Source organism: Poromitra crassiceps (genome assembly GCF_964638095.1).
Source record: "Poromitra crassiceps genome assembly, chromosome: 5".
Lineage (NCBI taxonomy): Eukaryota > Metazoa > Chordata > Actinopteri > Beryciformes > Melamphaidae > Poromitra > Poromitra crassiceps.
In genome coordinates this window covers 47,342,626-47,368,412 of record NC_139642.1, presented here as the reverse complement: position 1 = coordinate 47,368,412, position 25,787 = coordinate 47,342,626, and the positions used below count along the sequence as shown (strand labels likewise).

At 43.0% G+C, this 25,787-nt stretch overlaps 1 protein-coding gene across 10 annotated transcripts; it reads left to right on the top strand.

Annotated features, from left to right (window-relative positions):
- The first annotated feature begins 6,786 nt into the window (after nt 1-6,786).
- Nucleotides 6,787-25,550, top strand: picalmb (phosphatidylinositol binding clathrin assembly protein b). Of its 10 annotated transcripts, XM_083637628.1 has the most exons (23): nt 6,787-7,404; nt 13,412-13,554; nt 13,664-13,739; nt 13,873-13,975; nt 14,231-14,324; nt 14,533-14,644; nt 15,743-15,849; nt 16,000-16,041; nt 17,690-17,775; nt 17,898-18,021; nt 18,137-18,270; nt 18,946-19,046; nt 19,229-19,381; nt 19,809-19,892; nt 20,263-20,355; nt 20,609-20,719; nt 21,518-21,634; nt 21,814-21,844; nt 21,963-22,062; nt 22,608-22,667; nt 23,122-23,226; nt 23,598-23,703; nt 24,116-25,550. In XM_083637628.1, exons 1-22 carry the CDS (start codon nt 7,275-7,277, stop codon nt 23,688-23,690), a joined length of 2,199 nt encoding a protein of 732 aa, XP_083493754.1. In that variant the 5' UTR covers nt 6,787-7,274; the 3' UTR covers nt 23,691-23,703; nt 24,116-25,550. The 10 variants fall into 10 exon arrangements, with proteins under 10 accessions (XP_083493754.1, XP_083493755.1, XP_083493748.1 ...); XM_083637629.1 differs by lacking the exons at nt 19,229-19,381; nt 19,809-19,892; nt 20,263-20,355 and having other exon boundaries at nt 18,143-18,270; nt 20,609-20,728; XM_083637622.1 differs by lacking the exons at nt 19,229-19,381; nt 19,809-19,892; nt 20,263-20,355 and having other exon boundaries at nt 18,143-18,270; nt 20,609-20,728; nt 23,122-23,274.
- Nucleotides 25,551-25,787: the final 237 nt, after the last annotated feature.

Here is a 25,787-nt window from a genome sequence, read left to right as displayed (position 1 = left end):
TCACAGAGCTAAAAGACTTTCTCCCACTTCTATTGATTGTGAGTGCTTTGGCCTGATTTATCTGTTATCGTTGAAACAAAGTGAGCGGAGTGGTGTTTTTACCTTGTGAAAGAACCCTAAAAATAAAAGCTTTAAAAATAAAGCCATCATGTGCAGTGGTGTATGAAGTAAAGCCACACATACAGACCTTAACAGAAAATGACTTTGCTAGAAGTTAAATTCACTTGATATTTACTTAGTAAAAATCTGAAAGTATCTGACATAGTCTGTATCAAGTGCTGTTAATAAAAAAGCAAGCAGTCATCGTTGATTCATTTCTACTCATGTTCATGTCGATCTAGTCTTGCAGTAGCTAGCCATAGATAGATATCTATGTCTGGTGATCTTGCAAGCAAGCTGGATTCTCTCGTGAGATCTCTTGATGAGATTTGGCGCCACAGAATGTGCAACTAACCCATCCACCAATCTGGCAGCGTCAGATTAAATGTCTGGTGCACACTCTTGAAAAGTGGTTAAGGACCGCCCCCTAAAGCCCATGGCGCTCAATTTGTCCATATTTGTTGGAGAATGTTTGATTGCTGTGCCATGGGCTTAAGTCCAAAACAAAATGCGTGACAGGCTTATGATTTGCCCAACCACGGACCTCCTTATTTGCGTGATGCAGCTTGTGGCCGGTACATTTTGAATGATGTACCAATGCATGCAGGGAGGCGGACTTCTGCCATGATACTATCGGAGCCAAGGGATTTTCTCTGGCAAAACCCGGAAATGCTGACTTGTGATTCAAATCTACTGATCTACTGACTTTGCAAAGCAGCACAAATTAAGCCTAAGTGCACGTTCACACCATACGCCAATCCCACGCTGAAGCCGTGCAGTTTCATTTCGGCGTCCTTGTTAACACATTCACTGCCAGCCATTTTTCAATACTGTAGTTAGCTTCTGCCAAGGTTTTTTTTTGAGGATTCTGGCTCATCTTTCAAGAGCCGAGGATTCGTTTCTGTTAGGATTTTGTGAACACACAATATCTCAAAAGAACTAATAGAATGTGTGCTTTCTCTGTCTAAAAGAGTTAGTTTGTAGAGTTAGTAGTTATGTAAGCATTAGCAGTTGAATACAGCATGGTTTCAGCGTCAGAAAATTTATTCTGAGATAAACGGCTTTTTGTGAAATTCGATAGAACAGTCACTTTAACCATTCATTTTTGGCATCAGTAAGACGTCAGACATCTAAACAATAGTTTTGAACAGTAATTTCCTCCATAACAGCAGGAAACCCCCCTCTGCTTCCAACTCCTCCCTCCGTGGGCGTTCTCCTCCGCCCTCCTTGGCTCTGCAGCGGGTCTGTGACAAACGAGTTGCTGCTGCCTGGCTGCTGCCTGGCAGTCTGGATGGGGCTCGCTGGATGGGTTTCGCTCGTTTCTTGGCGTTTCGGTTGAGAGGTCTGATCAAGCTCTTGCGATTCTGGGCTTATTTATGGTGCGTGTTTCAAAGTGTGCATCCAGTCTATTCTTGGAACCCCCCACCGTTGCCACCGCTGTGCGTCAGCGCGAAAGTGAAAGCGTTTTCGCCATCCATTTTACAGTATGAAAACGGCTTCCTCGCGCTTTTCCCTCCAGTTTTGGCTCGCCTCTTCCTACTCTGGAGAGACATGTCGCCACTCAGTGGGTCGGTAAAATAGATTATACACATTCAATACCTCCAATATTTGTATAAAAGACGTAAAAGGGTTGGATCCACGTCCCACCGTCAAAAAAAATTTTTTTTTTTAAGCCGAGATATCTCGTCTTTGGCAGTCAACCGTTGGATTCTGTAAGCCGAGATATCTCGTCAATGGCAGTGAACGTGTTAACAGGCGAGTTCGTTCACACCAGCCGCACGCCACGCCACGCTAAAGCTATGCTGAACTGATAGTTTCAGCTTCTGTTCCATTTTCCAAGCGTGCCGCGTGCAGCAGTCGACGTGCCAGGTATGAAGTCAGTGCAAGTTGTGAGGGGGTAGGGGCCAGAGGAGCAACTCAGAGCCAGGCGCTGAGGAAAAGAGAGTGTTTCTGGTGGGACCGCTTTAGCGTGAGCTCAGCTTCAGCTTGGCTTGAGCTTTGCTTCAGCGTATGGTGTGAACAAAGCGTAAGCTTGGTCCAACTTATAGCGCAGACACACTGGAAACGGACGCAGTGCGGTGCCCTGCAGTGAGAGTTTCCACATCTGGTCTATTCTTTATGCCTGCCGCGAGCGGCCGCGTGCAGCCAGGCATCAAGTCAGTACACGTTGTGACCGAGGCGGAGCAAAACAGAGCGCTTCTGGTGTGAATGGCCCGGCTCTTGCTCTACGCTTCCGTGATGCGCTGCGTTGCTTCCATTTCTAGTGTGTCTGCACCATTAGGATCCGAGCCATGGAGCTGTCAGCGTCAGCTTAACGCTACCGTGCCAAAGATCCGACCGCCACGCCAAGCCGGGCAGGGGGAGGTCAAGAAGAAGATAAAGGTCAGTGAGTTAATAAACTGTTATCTTTACCCCTGCATAAACAGGGATAACATGCCAAGTGAGTAAGTTTCACTCTCACGTCAATGCACTATAGGGAGAGATGTTACTTTGGGGGATGCTAACAGTAGGAGCTAAGCCTTGGAGGTTATAGGCATAAGTGAATGACATGACTGGACCACAACTTAACTCAAATCAACTCTCAATAACCGTCAAACTAAATGAATGTCGGCACACACAAAAATACAATTTTTGGATATGTGTGAGATGTGCAAAAATAAATCAGCGTTGATTTTCTGCAAAGTTCTCCTTTAAATAGCCTAATGTAACAAAGTAATGAAAAGGTATTATTACTTTGTTACATTACACTACTGACTGCTACAGTATGTAACAAAAGCTTATGCACAAAAAACTAAAAAGAAGATATGTCTGGAACTTGGTTAAATTTTTGTGTGATCACATAAATAATAAATCCTAATTTGGTTGTTTGGTTATAATATTATGATGAATCACTGTATCATCTGCTTCTCTTTATCTCCATCTCCTCCTTGGTGAGTGGTATCAGATTTAATAAATGGAATCAATGAGAGAGATAATGCCTTTTTTTTTTTTTAAACCTGGATTCACCTCCTCAGTGTGCTTCATGAAGTGTCCCTAATATTTCATACATTCAGTGTACAGACCATTTCAACTTGACAACATAAACATTCTAAATGGACCCTAGTTTACTTCCTGTTGCAGTGTTTGCTAATACAATTAGCTGACAGGAAATAATGTAGGGGCCAAACTGTTCCCTATAACAGAATTCCAGGGAAAATGTCAATATGTGCGTGCGTTTATCACATCTATAAGAACATTATATGCGTGCCGTGTTTGATTCCGCTGCATCTGATACAGATGTCGTCAACAAACAACATCTTCAGTGCGTCACTGTGTGGAGAGCCAGCCGGGCTTCCTGGCTCACGTGTCAGACTGAGCGCAGACTGAAGCTGTATAGGCCACTGCTGGACAAAGCCCCGAGAAACACAACTGGCTGGAGGATCACTCATCTCTCCCTCTGATGAGGACAGGCCTGAAATCAAATATGAAGCGCTTACAAGTACACAAGTGCCATTCAGAGCAAATAGGATCAGATGGCCATATACTCATGAAATGAATACATATAGTGAACCCATTACCATCTAGCTTATTTTACAAATCCCACCCAGCAAATGACCTACTTGAGCCAACATATAGCCATGTGCTCCACTTCTGTGTTTGTGTGCAGTCACATGACTTTCTTTAAGAAAGTCTAAGGTTATATACTATGCACAGGTGTGTGTGTGTGTGTGTGTGTGCGTGTGTGTGTGTGTGTGTGTGTGTGTGTGTGTGTGTGTGTGTGTGTGTGTGTGTGTGTGTGTGTGTGTGTGAAAACACATGTGCCAGACTACTACCAGTTTGGTGTTATGTTGAATAACAATTTTCAATGTCTAATTTAGTGTCTTAACTTGTACAGTATTCATACATTGCCTTTTAATTTTTCATGGTTATCAGAATTCAACAAGTACAACTAGGTAAAAGACTTGAAAAGCTCTACGAAGATGAATCGAAGGTAAACTTCTGTCTAGTTTATGTGCGGCGTAAGCTACGGGAGAGGATTAAATATGTGGCCCTAATGTTCTCAGAATTTGGAGGGGAAAAATCAGAATTCTGAGTTTAAAGTTCTGAGAATAAACTCAGTTTCAACTCAGAAGCCTGACTTTAGAATTCTGTGAGAATTTGAGTTTAAAGTCAGACTTGTGAGAGCCTAATCTCAGTCAGAACTCAAATACATTTTTCATGTGGTCCTATCCTCCTCTGCACTATGCTGTTATCAATACAGTCTCAATGCATCACAATAACCCATTCCTCTTCAACAGCCATCTCCTGAGCCTTGTTAGATAGAGGTCCCAACAGGTTATGCTCAGAGACTTTAAATGGCTCCGACCAACCGCCACACGTAGATCTGCCTGATAGAGCCGTCTCTATCTGATTAACCCGAACCATCCAGACTCAACAAACAGACAGGGAAACCACCCCATCTGGGCTGCAGCACAAAAACCCGTGAGAATTTGGCAGTAATTTGATGCTCCAGTTTTTACACAGGCAGGAAATTGGAGCCCTCATCAAAGGCTGTGATGTGATTTGATCCTCAGTGAGTAATGTTTCCAAAAGCCATAAACCTATTTCCGCTATATAGCAACACAAATCCACTTTTTGAAAAATAATGGATTCAGGTAAAAAAAAAACATATACATTATTACACTGATGATATTTGTATGGATTGAAGAATGAGTGATGCACATGTTCATTTGAAAAATATTGGGAGTATGCATAGCATGCATTGTTTTTGGAGATACATCATCATGTTGAGATAGATTTTATTAAAAGAAAGAAAATCATTTCCCAGGGGGATTTCTGATGAAATTATAGGTTTGCATGGAAGCACGTTAGCATGATTCTAGGTTTCAGCTGCTGATGGAATGAAAAGATGACAGCTTCTTTTGTCGGGCTGGAAACCTGCGAAAATTCCCAGGCGAGAAAGGGAAAACAACAGGAAGACTTATTGTTTATGTGTAACCCAACCCTTTATTATAAGAGAATAACATGTGGTACCTGACACAAAGGAACTCCCCTTTTCATTAGGACCTTGTCGAAGATATCACTCTGAAGAAACCATGGCAATTTTTCACATACTGTTCATATATCCATAAGCACATGAAGGAAATAAGGAATGGATACATTGTGATGGAATACATCTGGCTATAGAGTAATGATAAAACCCCTAAATGAACACATATTTTTATACTATTTATGGACCTGGGGGCAAAAACAGGAATTGTGAGGTATTATGGTTGGGAATTAATAGATAAAGTATAATACAACATACTAACATAATATAACAAATACATTTAACTGATGGGCAGCAAACTCTTAAACTGTGGTGAAAAAATCGAAGAAAAACTTGTTTACTTCAGGTTAGATATGAGTGTTTGGATTATTTTCCAAGAAATTTCACAAAGTGTGAGTTCAATAGTTGCAACAAAACACATGTTCTTACAATCAGGGTTGATACCAAGTTCATAGTAATTGAGCAACATGGTGTAATGTGATCTTGACACTGCCATGGCTCTATGCTGCCCTCCTGTGCTGTCTGTGTCATAGCACACTGCACACAGCTGCAAGCTCCCAATTTTCCTTTTTTACTAAGTAGGCTACAGGCTACTTCAAAGCAGACTACGAGGAAACAAGCTTGCTGATCAAGTGTGCATTTGACATGACAGCAACAGCTAAGATGAGGAATCTCAATCAATTAAATAATGTTATTTTGTTTCTTTTGACAAGGGGACGATGAAAATTTATTTTTTAAATGTAGTATATCTATTTTCCTATGAATTAATCCAACAGAAAATGAGATGAGTGTATTCATTCAAGCATTGTTGCAGATTAGAAGCTTTTGCAGTTTTTTCTCTCCTCGATCATGTGTGTGTGCCGCCCTCTTGGGGGCACACTTTGAAAAATCTCTGCTTTCCAGACATTTTGCAGTCTTCTTCACTGGCAGTCTGATGTCAAATCATGTTGCCTTTATTGAAAATGGGAATTGCAAAAAATTCATACAGTTCTTTACTAGACAAAATACCAAATTAAATAACTTATTTTATAATTTCTTGATGTCTTCCTAGTAGGCTATGTATGTTGGAAGAATACCAATATCACAGCAAAACTGAGTCCCTGTCCTTATGAATGGGAATATTACAGTGATACCATAGGCGTTAAAAAAAGTATAACAAAGTCACATAGGTGATTGATAAAGGTAAATAAAAAAAACGGTAAAAATCCAAATTCACATTTTACTCCCTGCCTGCATCCCTCCCTCAGGCCTACAGCCCGAGACAAAAAAAATAACGTTTTTCACTGACCTCCTAATTCTTTGTGTTTACAACCCAATCAATACACTCTCCTGCCCTGCCCCCCCAAGCCACCCCCCCCCCCCCCCCCCAGACTACTATCAGTCATAGTGTGATTGATTTTTGTGTGTGCGCGCATTTCCCCCAGCTAGACTAGTCAATTTTGCAGACCACTACTTGCACAGGGAAAACCCACCACTGGGCAATTCAGCAGTGTAAAATCTGATTCTGGGTCTGTCAAGCAAGCCCTTCCAGAGAGAGCAGAGCAGGCCCGCCATTTCCCCTCAGCCAGGCAGGCAGTCAGTCAGTCAGTCAGTCAGTCAGTCAAGTCAGTGGTTGTAGTGCTAACGCTATAGCAAAGCAGCAGCAGCAGTAGCAGTAGCAGCAGCATCAAGAGAGGAGGAGCGGAGTGGAGCGGAGCGGGGAGGCAGGAGGAGACACGCAGGGATCCGTGTGCCAGATCGGGATGAGAGCGAGACAGAGACCCGGTGTGGTCGGATGAGTCAGCGCATGGACCCTGCACCTCACCCACCGCCACATACAGCTGACTTCACCCAGCAGACAAAACAAGCGCACTTCTTGGGGGGGACAGAGGAGCTACAATATAACATTTTGTTGTTACATCGTTTCTCTGGATTCCGCCCTCCCCTGGTGCTCGTCTGCCATAGCCTAGTTTTGATTTTTAATTCCACAAAAAGGTGGGGAAGGGGGGGTCTCTCTCTGGCTCTGGCTGGCCGCGGAGGAGGCGCTGGCTGTTGTTTCACTTTCACTTGGTGCCGCTGAAGACCTATAATATACATCCAAAAATATACATCCAAACAACAACATATTGTTGCATTTTCAAATTCTTTGTTGCATCAATAAACGAAGATGTCGGGGCAGAGCATTACGGACAGGATAACTGCAGCCCAGCACAGTGTAACGGGATCTGCCGTGTCGAAAACAGTATGCAAGGCCACTACACACGAAATAATGGGCCCGAAAAAGAAACACTTGGATTGTGAGTATCTCTTTACCGAAACGATACAATGTATCAGTATGTAGGGCTCTCAGTCAAACCAGTATACGCCGAGTTATGGCGATGGTGGTAAGCGATGGGTGCAAGGCCTCAAAGCCTCGGGATAGCCTATGCTATTGCTTCTTCTTGTCAAAACAGACTGTTTTAGAATAAATCGAGCTCAGGCCAGCGTGACATGTGAATATAAATAACGAGGAGGATCGTAAAGGTGTAGCACTGTGACACCTCAGACCATCATTTCGCATAATTTCTACAGTGTTCATCAATTGCTGTCAAACTAGCCTCACTATGTTAGCTAGCTGTCTATGGTTTCGTTCAGTCGGCAAAGCCTTCACCACCTTTAAGAGCAGTAATCACTTGTGTTTCTGTTGCTGTTAAATGCATTCCGTGACTGGGACAGTGTTGGCTGCGTGAATGTTTACATATAGTCTACTACAAATCTGGAGATTGACTTATTTTTGTAGCAGTGTTTCAATGGAGGACAGCCTTTTAGCTGCTAAACATGAGTGGGAGCAAGTGGGCCCCCTGCACAGGCCTAGAATGAGCAGTTAGAAGAATGCATGCAATCCCATTTGTCAGCTGTCTCTCTACATGCACTTCTCCTCTTTGTACACCTGCAGTCAGACAGGTGTCTGCTTTAATGGCTGCATACATACTCAGGCACTTACAGCCCAGCCAGGCGCGGAAGTGATTGGAGTAATGTGACACCCCTCTTTCTCATGGAGGCATCATGAAGCTGGACACACAATAGAGTAATACTGTGAGGGCAAGCTTAGGTTAGAAGTTAAATAACAAAGCATGGGGAGTCACAGTAGGGTGTTTGTATTTGAGGCCTGTGAGTGGCTGCTGTGGCTTTGGAGAGGAGCTCTGGTTGTGTTGCCAGTGGGGGTAAGTGTGCTTATTTCTAGCCAGGAGACCAGGCATGGGGAGGAGATTCCTCTCTGTGCCCAGGGCATCAAATAGACTGCTATATATACACCCTGAGGTAAGAATACAACCTTAAACCCTCATGTGATGATGATCATAGTCTGATGCACTCACACCTAGTCACTGTACTTGGGTATGCAACAGTAGCTTTTCTGTTGATATATCAATCTGCACAGCTGGCATTATGGCAGTAATACAGATCACGCGTTCATGAAGTCCACACTTCACAGCTTTTGAATTTAATCATGTGAGTAACAGTGCTGGTGTGTTTATCGTCTCTGTTCTAATGTTCCAGGCCCCACACCTGTGACAGTGGCCTGTGTGCACTTGGTTGGCAGGTATTAATACTGTGCCAGAAACATTGTAGAGCGTCAACTTCCTCATTGGTAGCGACAGTCACTTAAGGTGAATGCTTTGGCATACATTAAAGTTGCAGGCCTGTTGGTCCACACACACCTCTGTTGTGCTGCGACTCCCTTGAGGTGAGATGAGTGGGTGTTGGCAGAGTGTCGGCTCGTCCAAAGCCAGCCAGCGATCCAGCGTGACCGAGCCTCGACTCCTCTCACTCATACACACTACAGACAACAGCCTGTCAGAGATAACAGCATTTCCCCTTGTTCTCTCTCGCTGCTATGTAAAGGAGGCTTGTTGGTGTCTCTGCCAGCGTTGGACTGGCACAGCAGCACGTTTGTCTAGACGTGGATTCATTTTTGTCAACTCTGACAACATTTTAAATGCTATTTCCCCCTGACTGATTCAACGGGATAGAAGCAATTATTAGCGTACAATTCTGAAATAGCTGTTGTTGCACTTCCTGACTTTAGAGGAAGTTCTGTGTACACCCACTTCCTTCAATTAGGGGTTTTCACTTAGCTGGTGATTTATGACAAACGGCGATATGTTGCAACACATGGCAACATCCTGTGGATACTGCAAGAATACATTTGTGCAGCATAAATAAACAAATAGCATTGTGGAGACTTGGCAGGCTGATTACAACATGACAGTGCTGTCAGTGCTCCCCCCCTCCCCCATATTCCTCTTCCTCCCTCCATCAGTTCCCTCTCTTTCTCTCTCTCTTTCTCTGTCTTCTCTGGGTAATTCAGCCAGCCATGCTAACTGCTGCTTCTCTGGAAGGTTATCCTGTCCTACTTAGAACCCCCCTCCTTTTGAAAAGTCAAATATAGGACAGAAAGGGAGGCCCAATTACCCTGTCAGTCTGATCATGGCTGTGAATGGCAGGGGCATTAGCACCCAGAGCTAGCATCACTCCACTAGCACATGGTCATGTGATGAACATATGAACTGTCTGGGACCAAACATGCTTAGATCTTACTGCATTGCACTGCATGCTAGTCTGCTGTAGCCGTGGTTTGTAACTGACTGAGTCAGACAATCCAAACTGCTTTATGCATATTGTGTATTACGCTACTTTAGAAAGCATCCTCGTTTAGCCATAGCCCAGTTTTATTAGGATGTTTTTAGAGTATTGTGATGTGAATGTGATTAGAATAGTGTTTTGACTGCGGTGTGTATGTGTAGTACAACTTGATTCAAAGTTTTCCATTGTTGAACTGAGGATTTAAACTCGATAGTGCACTGTTTCATGTTGGTGGATCGGGCCAATTATAGCACTCGGGCTTCCAGCTTTTGTAGCGGTGGTTTGGAATATATCTTTTCCATTTGTAGCTGTTGTAAACTATTTTCATTTAACGGTTGTGAACTGTTACCGCCTTTATTGAAATTGACTGTGAACCACTCTTTGTGAGACACCCATTTTAAAAGGAAGAGAAGCGAACTGCATGGCCTAGCAACTTTATTTGGTTTATTCAGACAGTCGGAGCTTAAATGAAACTGAATTGAATACAATGGTCTTTATCTCTCAGTAAAACCAACCGTGGGGCATTTATTGATACTGCTGACAGGTTACCAAATTCAATACACAGTCATTGCTGACGTGTTATGGTCAACCCAGGCATGAGAAGCACCAGCCTGTTTTTGGCTCAGGACTGACAAAATAACTTTTGGCATCTGAGTGATTTAGCAGGTACTAGGTATCTGTCTGTCTACTCACCAGCTCAACACTGTCACGTCTGCTTGATGGTACATTTACACAATGTAATTATTATCCATGCCTAATTATAAACATTGAGTGACAAATACTGGTTTATGAATTAATACACTATTAAATGTTTTTTGACTATGTTGTATTAGCACACCATAGTAGAGTATTTGTGAGTAGACATGCAACACCAGAGCAGCACTGAACCACAGTCCAGGGCGTGGGAGTAAAAGTACAAATGTGTAACATGAGTTGAGTACTACAAGTCATGTTTCACAAGGCCAAGAAGAACATCTATTCATGTCATATTTATAACAATTGTTTTACAGCTGAACTAACCCAACAATATTCAGTCTGACACGCTTAGTGTAACATGATCACAGGCTGACTGTTTCCCAAGGATTCTGCTATTGTACATGTGTGGCTGCCCTGTAGCTGTGTTGACAGGCTGTATGCATGAACAGTATATGTATCTGTTATGGTTACCAGCCCTTCAAAAACTGGCACATTCCCTCATTCTGGCTGTCACTTCACTTGTCAGACCTCAAGGCTAACTGCTACCCCTATGGAGACACTGGCCCCTATTCTCCCACAGGCCTTCGGCGCTAAAACGGGCCTTAAATGCAAAAAAACGTGCCTTGCGCCTGCCTCGGGAAGATATCAACAGGGCTTTAGGCTGCCAAATGCGCTTTAGGCGGAATGGGCGTGGCGCACTCCCTGAATGGGCGAGAATGGGCGTTTCGGCCTTAAATATCGGCCTAATGATATCTTCCGACCTGGCGTTAATTTAGCGCTTTGCGCTTTTGAAAACCAGGCCTATTCAGTGCGCTGGTTGCGCGGAGCGCTCCTCTGGCTCTCCTCTGTCACCCTTCTCTGTGTCACTCTCTCTTGATCAGTCTGACAGGCACAATACGACTCTCTCTCTCTGACTCCCTCGCTCAGACAGACACAACACACGTCCCATAGAAAAAAGAAGTTGTAAGTTCACTGCCTGGCTTGTGAAATCTCCCACCATGCAATGGGCTAATCCATTTCGCTACTAAATAGCAACCAAATGAGCCGAAATAGATATAAAGGTAGATCTAAATAATGTGTAATGGTAACACAACCTGCAATTGTAGAACATTTCAATATTGGACCAAATAAAACATCGAAATGAAAACACCACCCTATGTGAAACGTATATGTCATCCTGGGCCTATATATATCCCTCGTCGATTTAACGTGATTTAGATAAGTGACAGCGTAACGCGCTTCTACTGTCATGTGCTATACTGTGATGTCTGCTCCAATAACTTGGCCCTACTTCCTACTTCCTACTTATTTAGTTTTACAATAAAAACACATTTCTGCTATATTTATGTGCATCATCCTACCTGCAGCAGGGGAGAGAAAACGATATCTTTCTGGACAAACTTTCACCAATCTAATTAATCTCATCATATAGGGATAGGCTATATTTTTCTTGCAGATGCGTTTAGAACATTCTTTTCACTTTGATCTTGCTATAGTGTAGCGTATTTACATGCTTGCAGTATTTAAGCTGCAGTTAGATTGGTTTGAGAAGCATAATAATATGGAATAATAGCCTATATATGGAGACAGACAGACGGGATGAAGGGAGGGGGGGGGGAGCAGAGCGCGTGGCTTTGTCTGGTTTTACTGGATTTCTCCTGGAATTGGAGCTTAAAAGGCAAGCGTGTGACTCTTTACTACACTTCTCCAATGAGCAGACTGTGCATAATTTTACGCTTAAAAGGCGTGGTTGTAATGGTTTAGGCTGCGTGTAGCGCCAACACCAAGATATCGAGTGGGCTGGTCCACGCCCACTGATCAGCGCTGCGCCGGGTGCTCAGCGCAGTTTAAAGGCTGATGCAACGATAGGGGCCTATAACTTACATGTAGGACAATTTTCCTGCATGTACAGGGTTCCCACGGTCCTGGAAAAGTCATTGAATTTCAAAACCTAATTTTCCAGGCCTGGAAAAGACATGGAATTGGTACAATCCTTGACCGTTTTGGAAAAGTTATGGGATTTTGTTGCTAATTGCTACAGTAATGTTCCACGGATAACCTTCCACGTACTCTAACATAACGGCAAATTTATTTTCTGTAGCTGTTGACATAACATAGCTCTAATATGTGTCGGTTTGAGTGCTTCTTGTATTTTGTATTAATATTTTTATGGAAAACTCGTGTTTTATTTCAATAGCTTCCATGTAAAGCAGTGACTCTCTCAAGCACTATAATCCAATTAAGAGGTGTGTCCTATTTGTACAGTGTAGTAATAACTTCTGGTGTTGATTCAGAGTCACCGCCTCCCATATGGTAATTATATTATGGATCCTTGAAAAGTTTTTAAATGTTATCCATGCAAACGTGTGAAGCCTGCATGTATGGTTTACACAGTGTTGTTGATGAAATGACACCGACATGATTTTCAGTTGGAGGTAGCCTATTTTTAGAAGGCTTACTGCTAGTGCTAGCAGGCCTGGACAATGTGCATATCATCATATAGAGGCAAAGTGACCGCCTACTTCCTGCTTCAGCACTGTACCAGAGATTTTTATCTGCCATTTATTTTCCCATAGACATTTCGTAAAATGCTTATAAAAATAGTTTTACTTGGTCAAACCAAACAGTTCAGAATCGGGAGAGACCATAGAACATTTCACTTGGACCAAAAACAAAACATTGAAAAAATATTTTCTTTAAATCCGCTATTTACGAGTGAAATGTTATGTGGTCTCTCCTGTTTCTAAATATATCTGAATCGTTTGGTTTGAACAAGTAAAACTATTTTTATAAGCATTTTACGAAATGTCTATGGGAAAATAAATGGCGGATGAAAATCTCTGGTACAGTGCTGAAGCAGGAAGTAGGCGGTCACTTTGCCTCTCTATAGGCCTATGGGGAAAGAATATGATTAGTCATTAGAATGCACTGCCATTGTACTATAGCGTGAGAAGTGCGATGACACCAGTTCTCTTCTCCTCTCAGATTTGATCCATTGCACCAACGAGATGAACGTGAACATTCCTCAACTGGCTGACTCGCTGTTTGAGAGGACCACCAACACCAGCTGGGTGGTGGTCTTCAAGTCGCTTATCTCCACACAGCACCTCATGGTCTACGGCAATGAGGTGAGCTGCTCTGCTATGCAGCATGGTTAGATTATCCACTGTCCACTGTATTGAAGGCATTGTATCAGAGATGACATTGTGTTTAACCACTTTTTCCCCTCTCACACAGCGTTTTGTCCAGTACTTGGCTTCAAGGAATACACTATTTAACCTCAGTAATTTTTTGGACAAAAGTGGGTTACAAGGTAAAAATGCTCTCATTCATTTCAGGCTTAAGTTGCACTTCATTCATGCAGCTTTTTAAATGCGGTTACTGGCTTTTCTTTAGCAGGACAATAACAACACTGTGTAGGTTAACTTCCTGCCTTTCTTTCCCAGGTTACGACATGTCCACGTTTATCCGGAGGTATAGTCGATACCTGAATGAGAAAGCTGTTTCATACAGACAGGTTGCCTTTGACTTCACGAAAGTTAAGCGAGGGTAAGGAGGATTTCAAATGTATACTGACATCTCCCCCCACCCAAGTGACGATACCTTTAAATGTCAGATTTCCATATTTACAGTATGTCAATCATTTGAAGATTTTAATACGAAAAGAACGTCAAAGCCCTCACCGTATGTGCCGAGGACTACGCCGCCTAGATATTATCTGAATACCTCTCTCACTCCATTCTCTCCATCTTTTCCCTCTCGCCTGTGCCCTGGCCTGCTCTGACGTACCATGTGTCCATACAGAGTGGATGGTGTGATGAGGACCATGAATACAGAGAAGCTGCTGAAGACTATCCCCATTATTCAGAACCAGATGGACGCCCTCCTCGATTTCAATGTGAGTTTAAGGTGCAGCCACCCGTAGCCGTGCTGCTGGTGTAGTCAAAGAAGAGGCTCGTCTGGAGTGTGCAGATTGTGCCGCAACTGAAGCGAGAATGTATTATCTTAACGCTGTGTTTTTGTATGTCAGCAAATTGCTACGGCTATGAAGACAAGCTGTAAGATAAATGTTGAGGCTGTATGTAAGCTCGATTGCTTTCCTTCAGGTCAATGCCAATGAGCTGACTAATGGAGTCATCAATGCCGCCTTCATGCTGCTCTTCAAAGATTCCATCAGGCTCTTCGCTGCTTATAATGAAGGCATTATCAACCTGCTGGGTAAGACCTTAAGTCACCTTTCTTCTTCTCCAAACAACTCCTCTGTACTGATTTAGATAAGTATTTATACAGCAAAGGTGGAACCATAAGAACATTTGAGTTAGCGTGCAGTGGGAATATGTGTATATTCTGTCCCGCCACCATGGTGCATGTCTTTCAGTGTGTAGACTAGGGGTGTCACAATACACCTGTTCGTATTGAACCGTTAGGTACGAGGCTTTAGGTTCAATGCGCATTGCAAACAGAACGAACCGAAAAGTCTTCTACAAGGAGATCATGGTAAACTTGAGACGAAAAAGATTAAAGGTGTTTTTGCAAAAAAAAACATTGCCGGAATTTGAAATAAACATTTAAACTAGCCTGAAAAGAATGAAATAAATTGGTAGAATAAAAAAATAAATCAAGTACATTTCTCTGGCATTTCTACTTTTTTTGCTGTATCAAAAATGTACCAAACCGTGACACCACCACTGTTGAGTCATTCTTATGAACAATACTTTAACTAAAAAAAATTATACACAATATAACCTTCATCCTTGAGCCACAGGTTCCCAGTAGAAGATCTAAAGTAGAAGATCTGATTTAATTTTGGAGCACTTTGCTGCATAAATCGGTGTATTAATGAACTGTGTATTAAAAACTGATTTTCTTGAAACTGTAATGCTTTAAGATGCAGAGTTCATATTTGTACCACCCACAAATTTTCTCTAGACAAGTAAACAAGCCCTGATGAAGGTTTGTTGGCTGAAACGCTGGCAATTATTTCCACATAAAGTAAAGTAGCAACTGTGCAATTTATGATGCACCTATACTGAGAACCTGGAATACATACTGTATACCGGTAGGTGTGTATGGATGGACTGTTTCGTTACGTAAAACACAAGTATGTTGTTGATGACATGGAAATATTTGCTACTTAATGTTTTAATTAGGTTGAGGAATGACATAATTATCATAACTGGTTGTGTAATATTTTGTGGTGTTTACATCAGGCAGCTCAAGTGCCTCTTGTTGATTTGTTTGGTAGAGTTCTTAAGTTGCTGTTGCTGTAAGTTGATCCTAATGGGTGCTGCAATTTGTCTATTTTTAACCAAACAGAGAAATACTTTGACATGAAGAAGACCCAGTGTAAAGAAGGCCTGGACATTTACAAGAAGTTCCTCACCCGAATGACCCGGATATCAGAATTCCTCAAAGTAGCAGAGGTGATTTCCATGAAATGTTTGTCTTGCGTTTTGCATCTACCATCATGAATTGGATTCCTTGAGTAGGCTGGCTAGTGGGTTTTCTATTGTATGTGCTGTGAGACACCACACCACACCATTGTAACTTGGGTCTCCATTCTCGCACTACAGCAGGTGGGGATTGATCGAGGAGACATCCCAGACCTTTCTCAGGTAAGCATGGACCATCTGAAGCTAGAATCTAGAGGCGGTCCCACAGTCCACACATGAAACAATCAAATACGCAAAAAGCAGACATACTCTTGTCTGTTTGTCTCAATGAAAACCAAGATTATCCGCTCTCATCCAGATAGAAAGATATCTCTCTCTCTCTCTCCCTCCCTCATTAGCGAATCGCTTTGTGTCTATTCCAACACTAACTCTTTTTAATCGGCGTTGTCACCTCGTCCAACTATACACACTCCACCCTGCACAAAATTCTTTAAGATAAGATACGTTGCATGATGTCCTTCTCAAACGCATGTTTCCAAAGGAGGTCTTCTTCTTCTCGGTCTTCTTCTCCTTATCGTTCTACTTCTTCTCCCTCTCCTTACAGTACATAAAGGTGTAAAGTCCAAACTAAGTGTTTTAAAAGTAAATCAGTGACAATAGATGGCCTAAGTGTGATTGCAGTCCAGTCACAGCTTATCTGCACAGTGACAGTGAGACGTCGAACAAGAAATGCAGGGGTGTCCTTAGCTCTACTTAGAAACGCAGTACTATTGTGCTATGGCGACCAATATGAAAATGAGGATTTCCCCCCTAAAATACATTCCTCTCTGACTGTCACCACCTTTATATTCTGTATTTTCCCTTATCTTTCCACTTTAGTTCACAGTTTGTGTAAGTACTATCATCTCACTCTTCTATGTCTGTGACTTGCTTTAGTGTTGTTTTTTTGCATGCCTCTGCTCTGACTCTGTCTTCTACATCGTGGTGAAAACAGTTGAAGGGGGAAAAAAACACTCTGTGGTGTATTGCGTTCACACACATGAGCTATATAACAGTGTAGCTCATCTGAAATGGCTGCCCTGTTGTGCTTAGACGTGCTCAATTCAACAATGGCCAGGTTGTTGAAAGTGCCGTGGTTTATCATTCCTCACAGACGTTGTTGCTCTCATCCACAATGGCTTTTCAGCTGGAATGCAATCATCGATCAGTGGTGGGCAACTCATAGTGCAAGGCTGTGTCCGCCCTATTAGACCTATCTGTGTAGATTGAATACACCCTTGAGCTCAATTAAATAGTAACCTCCCAATCAGACACATGAATTGGCTGGCTACAAGTAGGCTACAATTAGTGTGGCATATTGTGCATAGTGTAGTCTCTTAAAACAGACGCGTTGTCTCCCGCAACTTTCAAATGCTTCCACCTGCCCGTCTGTACTTCAAAGCAGGGAAAACTTGGTCAAAGTGGAAGGAAAACTTAGGGAAATAATGAGTGATGATGGGGGGGGGATGGCCCGCCTAAAGGCAGAAATACACGGATGTCTCCCCTAAAGGTGGGACATCTGCTCGTATTTCTCCAATCACCTGCATTGTTTTGAACTTCCTCCAGTCTGAAGCGTCCCCCCCCCCCCCCCGTCCCCCCGTCCCCCGCCAGATTCCTTTGAGCAGCCTCTGTGGGCGTGAAGTACAGACTGTATATAGTGCATTCGAAGAATGTAGAAGAGACAGTCTGCCTTGAGAGACTATGCATATAGTGTGTTCTGCTTTAGAAAGCCTGGTTGCCCACCACTGTCCTAAATAGTCTTGATGTCCATACAGACTCCCATCTTCTGCGTATGAATCGCATGCTGACTGTGTGTCTTCTGTCACGACAGGCTCCCAGTAGCCTCCTCGAAGCTCTGGAGCAGCACTTGGCCTCCTTAGAGGGCAAGAAAGTCAAGGACTCCACCGCAGCCAGCAGGTGGGTTAGCCCCTGGCTCTCAGTTGATATTGCATTGAAGTCCTCCTGTCCTGTTGCTTGCTTGGATCTCAAAGCCCACCTGCCTGTGCTACATCCGGTGTGAATGTGTGTGCTTCCTTCAGGGCCAGCACTCTGTCAAACGCAGTGTCGTCGCTGGCGAGCACAGGGATGTCTTTCACTAAAGTGGACGAGCGGGAGAAGCAGGCGGCTCTCGAAGAAGAACAGGCTCGTCTCAAAGCTCTGAAGGTAATGATGTTCATTGAAGATGAAACAGAACTGAATATACAGTACGGTGAAGGACATTCTTTTTGCGTCATCTCTGTAGTGTGTTGTTCATGTTTGAATCTGACATCTCTCTCAGGAACAGAGGCTCAAGGAGCTCTCCAAGAGGCCCTCCTTCGCCACCACAGACACATCGCCCGTCTCCACCACCGGGGGCACCATCAGCACAGCACCAGCCATCGACCTCTTCTCCACACCCAGCTGCTCCAATGGGTACTGTGTGAAACTCAATAACCCGTGAAGTTTTGGATAAGCTGAAATAATTTTTTTATAGGAGATTTGAGTCAACTGAAAAGAAGCAAGTTTTTGATGAAAAGATATGCCCATTGAGACTTTATGATTGCTGTTGTTTAATTACACTTGGTAGAAAGTTGGATCAAATTCACATTCTTGTTAATCATTCTTCTGAGCATCTTAAACTAAGCTTCAGTTTGGGTTAATTCATGAATTAACTCAATTACATTGCAAATGACAAATTGGAATTTGAAAAATAGGTTTCTTCCTACCACATATCTGAGATAAGCGGTGTTATATATTATCAATACTGAATATCAACTGTTAAAGGTACCTTTTCGTGTTATTTGACGCATAATATGTACATACATTTTGATTCAATGTATTTGATTTGGTTAACTGTCTGATACATAATGTTAAATTTATAATGTTTAGCAAGTCAACACAATCTCTTGTAGAAGTGGGATTTAATGGAATTTAATTATGCCTCCTGTCATTCCAATTCAATTCCCTTAGAGTTGGGTGACATTCCAATTTCAACTCCAGGAATTGGAATTTACCATCCATTCACTGTTCAATTCATGAATGGCCCCGCCCTTGTGTAATGTTGATTGATTGACTAATTGATAACGAGTGTGACCTTTCTGTGTGCAGTGCTCTGAAGATGGAGAGCGACCTGTTTGACCTCCAGTCGACTTTCCAGCCCTCCATGCAGTCCGGCTCCACAGGTCTTCCAGTGGCAACGGCCTGGGCAGGTGAGGAGCCACCAGCTCCCAGATCGTGTTCAACTGAAGTCCACGTTCCAGGACTTTGATGAGACCTGTTCAGCATGCTCTCCTTCTCTTGTTGTCTGACTCTGACGTCCTGTCTTCCTCTCTACTCTTTTTGTCTTTCTTTTTTCCCTGTCTGTCTTTCTTTCTCTCCTCTGCCTGCCTAGATCCTTTCACCTCTGCTGACGCTGGAGATGATTCCATGCCAAACCTTAACCCTTTCCTCTCAAAACTCGTTGTCGATGCCGCTCACTTACCTGTCGTGTCTTCAGACGGTGTTAGCTTTTCCTCTAGGACGTCTGGTCATGAAATGTTTGGTGGTAATGACTCATTTTTGTATCTCCTCAAAAGTCCTGTCTTTCTCTCCCACGTATCTGTAGTCGCTTGTTCATATGCATGTTCAGTGTCTCTGTATTTTCAGTGTTGATAAGCTGTCTGTGCAAAGGTGTGAATTATCTCTTCTTTGTGTCAGAGTATACCCCATTGCAATTCATACAAAGCTGAAATGTAGTTAAAACACCACATAACACCCCCCCCCCCTATGTAGTAACCAAACAGACCAGTCCTATTTCCCTCTATAGAAACCATACGTCCATCTGCTTTACAGTTGCCTCTCCCTCTCTCATTCTCTCTTCTTCATGGTGACAGTTTGGTGCTGTGTGTTGTGTTGTAATAGAAACATTAACATAGAGCTTTTAAGTTGAAATCTGCTCTTCTTTTTGACCAACACTATCTTTGATTCTCCAGATCGTTACAATCCCTTTATTGACACAAACTCAACCGTTTCGACCAATTACAAACGCACAGTGCGGATAGAACACTCCGTCTCAGGTACTTTGATGGCTCTCCATCTCGGTCTATGTTTCCTGAGCCCCGGCAAACATAGGCTCCTGATCCAAAGCAATCCCCATGGGCCCTAATAGACCTATCCTAATCCCCATCCCTTAGGGACAGTACTATCCTTTTTGACAGTATTTTACAACTACTACTCCTAAACTTTCCTTCAAATGACTTGAATTGTATACAGTAACAATGAGTAAATATACAGTAACCAGTTTTGCACATGATGGCTGTCTTCTTCCAACCTACTGTATATTGCTTTCTTTTCCCACCTGCCTCTCTGGCCTTGCTTTGAAAATGTCTTTCCTTTGGGTCTCTCTTCTGTGTCTCTGTCTCTTCCTGCTTCCTGTGGGCGTGTCAGACTCCTTCTGTGGTGCAGTGTCCGTTGCCCAGCACCTCCCACACCAGGCTCCCTTCCCCAATGAGCCCTCTACTGTAGCAGGTCTATTCAGAGGTAGAGTACCGATTGAAGGCATCTCTCTAGCATACTCAGTGGTAGATCACTGCGACCTGCCAGAGATGTGTACTATGTCGAGAAATTTGTAGTATCCAACTCTCCAGTGACCGGACTGGTCACTGTAATTCCACGGGCCAGTACAGAATCCAAATTCAGAGTCCCGTCCAAGCAGCGCCCTCTTTTAACCAGACATGTGACTTTCTGTAGCTCTGCCTCTCTGAACCATCCGTTTTCTCATCTCTTTCTGCAGGATACTCGACGCCACAGGCCCCGCCCCAGCAATCAGCGGCGGGACTCCAGGTGGACTTTGAGTCCTATTTCGGAGCCAAAGCCGCAGGCAACAACAGCCTCAATTCTGATGGTGAGGATGGTGAGGATTTTCACAGTGTAATTGCTTGCTTGGTTTCTGTGTTCCTAAGGTAGAGGCACTTAGTTTTAGTTTGCACTTGAAGTATCAACGGCCTATCTTGCATAAGGCACTTGCCTATGTTCAGTACAAACGCAATCAAACAAAAGTCACACAGGTGAGCCAATAAAATGGCCGGGCAAGATACAAGTTAAACATAAAAGGTTTTAAAGGTGTAGGGATAGTCCGTGGAATGCAGTCATTGGGTTGTCTGCTGGTTTTGCAAGCCTCTATAATGGGTTTCTCAAAGACACCTACGATGGGTCGCCTCTAGCTAACCTGCTACAGATCTCAAACTATGTATTTAGTTTTTCTCACACACAAAAAGAGATTTGGCACACTTTGTTGTGTCATTTTCTTTCAGACTATTGGTCTAAATAAACCTCGTAACTGAAAACACCTGCAGGCCATGCCTTGCAAGTTTTCCACACTCGGCAGTATATTAAGAACAGACTGTCGTCTACCCGGCACTATTTTTAACACATGCCATCAATAACGAGGAGCACCCCACGAGTGCAGAATGTCACTTTCTCCTCGGTGTGTTTGACCAAACCTAACAGGAAATTAACTTTAAACCATAACGTTTCTTTATATAGTTAATTTATATCTGCAGAAAACTGAGCACCGTTGTGCACAGCAGCTCACATTGTGCATTTTAGAATACATTTATCAAGTCTTGTTTTTGCGACCCAGTGATGCATAAGAGATGTATCATCTGTTCTTAGTCAAACCACTGTTTGCGTGTCTTGTCAGATATTACTGGGGGCATTCTGAAACCTACTCTGGCCGGCTCCAACCAGCCGTCCAATCAGCAGCCAGAGAAGCTGGTGTCAGATGACCTTGACTCCTCCTTGGCCAACCTTGTGGGCAGTAAGTATTATGCTTTCAGCTGCTGTGCTGTCCAGCTCTCATTGAGGATAAACATAGAATAGGGGGAATTAAAAGCACACATAAGGGCCTAACATGACATAACCTGCATCACAGACTTCTACTTGTAGACTCATGCTTGTGGATAGACAGCTAACGTCCTCCCTGCAAATTTCCTACAGATCTCGGCATTGGAAACGGCATGGCGAAAAAGTAAGTCATAGGTCAACGCGCCCATCGCCTTTACGCAACCGTTCTGCTGCTCACTGCTGCGCCGTGTGGCCGGTAGCAGTCGGAGCTGGTGCTAATATTAACTTGTCGTAATCTACAGTGACATCCACTGGAGCCAGCCTGGGGAGAAGAGGATGACCGGCGGAACCAACTGGCAGCCCAAGGCAGCACCGTCCACGACCTGGAACCCTGTTTCCATGGTGACACACACACACACACAGGCCTTGTATTGTAGCGCTCGTGCCGTCTGACTGTCTGTGCTATAATGTTACTCTCCTCTCAGTATTCTCATCTCTTACTGCCAAGTAGCTCTTCCAATGTTAGGCTGCTTTGTCTTATTATTATGGCACATTCAACACAGTAACGCAAGGACAATATATGATAGAAACATCGCACAGGTTTCCTATAGAGTAGTAGATGATCTGATTAGATTTGGAGCAACTTCATTTGCATATTAATGAGGAAAACACTGATTTTCTGAACTAAACTGAACTAATATAACTCTCTAATGCTTTAATATACAAAGTATCTGAAATACCACTCATGTAACTAGAAGATATTACTAGGTTGACTTGGAAATATTTGCTCTTGAATGCATTACTTAGCTTAATTAATGACCTCAATAACACAGCTGGTTATGTTTAATATGGTGTGTGTGGAGGGACATCAGGCAGCTCAAGTTAATATTTTGGTCATTTTGTGTTTGAGAAATGCTGTGTTTTCATTGGTCTATTTGTGTCTACAGCCCTCCTCAGTCATGGCCTTCCCTGCCACCACACCCACAGGCATGATGGGATATGGCATGGTTAGTATTATGTCAAATCTATGTGTGTCTTCATGCAGTGGACTAGACACTTTGTGATGCACCCCCCGGTTCAGTAGTCATAATCACTTATAAAGTCACATAGTCGCTTATGCCGTCTAAAATCATGCTGAGCATTACTGGCCCTCCGGCCACCCATTTTTAAACTCTGCCTTCATTGTGATCTCAACTACACACTTGTAAAGTTTTGTGATGCTATCACGTTGACAAAATCTGTCCACACACGTATAAATGACACACGCACACGCACACGCACACACACACACACACACACACACACACACACACACACACACACACACACACACACAGACTCACAAGGTGAAAACAATACTAGCCACAGGCTGTCGCGGCTGGTAATTAGATTTGCACAGCACATTGCCAAACTACTTTATCTCTGAAATAACTTGTTTTATCCCTGCGCTGTCTGTTGCAGCCTCCACAGATGGGCTCCATGGGCATGATGAACCCACCCACTATGATGTACAGCCAGCCTGTTATGAGGCCACCCAACCCCTTTGGCTCTGTGTCCAGTGCACAGGTGGGTGCATGCCAGTCTGACTACTGTCCTGAACCAGTGCACTGTGAAGTCAGTATCTATTTACACTTTGTCATTTTGAGAATGTTGGTGTGGTGTGTTTTGTGTAGTGTAGTGTACCCTAGTATTATCATCCTGATGATGATGACAGTTTAACACTGGACCATTTACTCTCTGGAGCAGAACAGGACAAAACTCAATCACCCTCCTTATGACTCCCTGTTTTTCCCCCACAACTCTTTTTTTATTAACCTTTCTTTCATTTTGTCACAACTTAATTTTTCCAAACTAATCTCTTCACTCCACTCTCTGTACTGACTCTCTGACTTCTCCTCTGGTCCTTCCTTTGTTTCCTCCTGTCCCTCCTGAAATAGCCCTCTGCAGCCTCTAGTCCTTCCAGCCAGAGTCCTCTCCGAGCCCCTGGACAGGACCCGTTTGCACAGCTCTCTCTCAAGGATTTCTTGTAGAGCATCTCTTTAGGTACAGCATGCTCTTTGCTTGCAGAGGCACCTGCATGCATCACATGCCCAAAGCTAATACTCTTTTCTTTTTCTTGTCTTGTTCCATTTGCATACTCGCTGTCTCCATCATTTGATTATGCTACCTTTTATTTTTCTCTTGTTTATACTTTTGAACTTCACTCTGTTGCTTTTGGCTTCCTTGTCGTTTTGAAGGATTTATCTTGTGTCTTTTACATAGCCAGACTTGTGCTGACCTTTTGTTCGTCAATGCTTATCGCACAAACTATGCACTGTTTTTTCTGAATCACGCAGTACCCAGCCAGCTGACGGCCATTGCTGGTTTTAATTGATTGAATTGCAAGATTTTAGATTTTCCATAATTTGTCAGCGGTTTAGACTTTCAATAATATTGTGTGTTCTCCTCCCAACAGATGCAGTTCATGTAATTTGAAGGAAGTGTCTCTCAGAAGATTTGTCCTCGCTGCAGTCTAACTCTTCAGAGAAACATTCACACTCCCCCAAATACAGAATGTCAAGAACACAATGGTGCAATGACCCTGGTAACCATGTCCAAAAGACGTTTGGCCATAACTCACACCCATTATTCTGTATTTTGTCCGAGACGTCGAGTGATGCTGCTGTCAAACCCCCTTATAAGGATTCCTCATCCATTTTACAGTATAATCTGTAAAGATAGTTATGGGTGCTGAGAAACTTTGATATTATGTATTTGGAAATACTGTGGTTGGATGTGAAGGCTAGATGTTCTGCTTGGAGGGGAGAGGAAGGTGGGGAAATGGAGGAGAGGAGTCCTTCCCTTTCTTGATCCGATCATCAGTCATCCATTTCCTACAGTTATTTAACTGTCACTAAGTAGTGATGCTAATGACGTTTACACCTGTTTAGTTTTTGTCTTTTTTACCGTGTTTACAGTAGACATTCCTTGTGTGTTGTTTGTATTTATTTATGATTCTTGGTTTAAGATTGGGGGGGGGGGGGTTATTGTAAAATCTACAGTACATTGAACACCTGTGGGAGTGCTTCAGCATTAAACAAGGATCTCAGACTGTATCTTTGAGAGGTAGAGTTAAAAAAAAAAATCGCTATTATATAAAATTACACCTATTAAGCGGAATGATAGAGCACTAAATATTCTCCAAGTTTTGTGTTAAGAACAATTTTTTTTCTAGATGAAAGATTTCACAATCTCCATTGCACTTAAAGTGCAGGGGTTAGAATAATGAGTCAGTTATCAACAGTATATAGTCGATTCTGTGCCTAGGGTTTTTTGCAATGGAACAGTTTTCTGTCTAGTTGAAAAACACGTCATCCACGATTCTGAAGCGTCGCACTGGGTGGTGGTGGTGGGCTCCATTTGCTTTAAGCTTGGCATGCCATTGACTCACTGACCGTACTCAAGGCTGCCTTTACACTGAATGTGAAAGAGTTGTCTTCATGTTGCACACATCTTTCTACACTCGCTGCCCGCCTTCCTCAGCTCCTCGCTGGAGCGGGAGGAGAGGACAGTGTGTCTGGTTGTTGACCGTTTACTGCAGTGATGGAAAAACGGAAGGAGAAAAAGGGTCGTAGTTTTCGATGTAAATTAATTGTATAAAGATCCAGAGGACCAGGGTGGAGTGGAGCACTGTTGATCGGTGCTCTGTGTATATAAAAACTGACTGTTCGTTGAGCGCAAAGTGAAAGATGTATGAAATATGAAAGCAATTCAATCAAATTTGACTCTACCTAAGTTTGATTCAGGATATTCTCTGCGTTCGTCTCACGCAGATATTTTCTTTATGTATTTAGAACGTGTAGCAGACAATGACTGAGGTCTTTTCTTTCTTTTTCAAATAAAGAGCAGCTTCCACAAAGTGCTGTTTCTTTTTATTATAACAATATTGGATGCACCTCCTCTTCCTAGTGAATGTTGTTTACTGGTAACATTAGGGTATAAGAGGAAGGCAGAATTGTTACATTATATATATTTTTTTTACTTTGTAATTCTTTGCACTCATCCACTATATACCATACTATTTACATTGTCTTATGCCTCTATCATTGATGGGCAATTTATCTGATCAATAAGGCTTAGGTAAAATA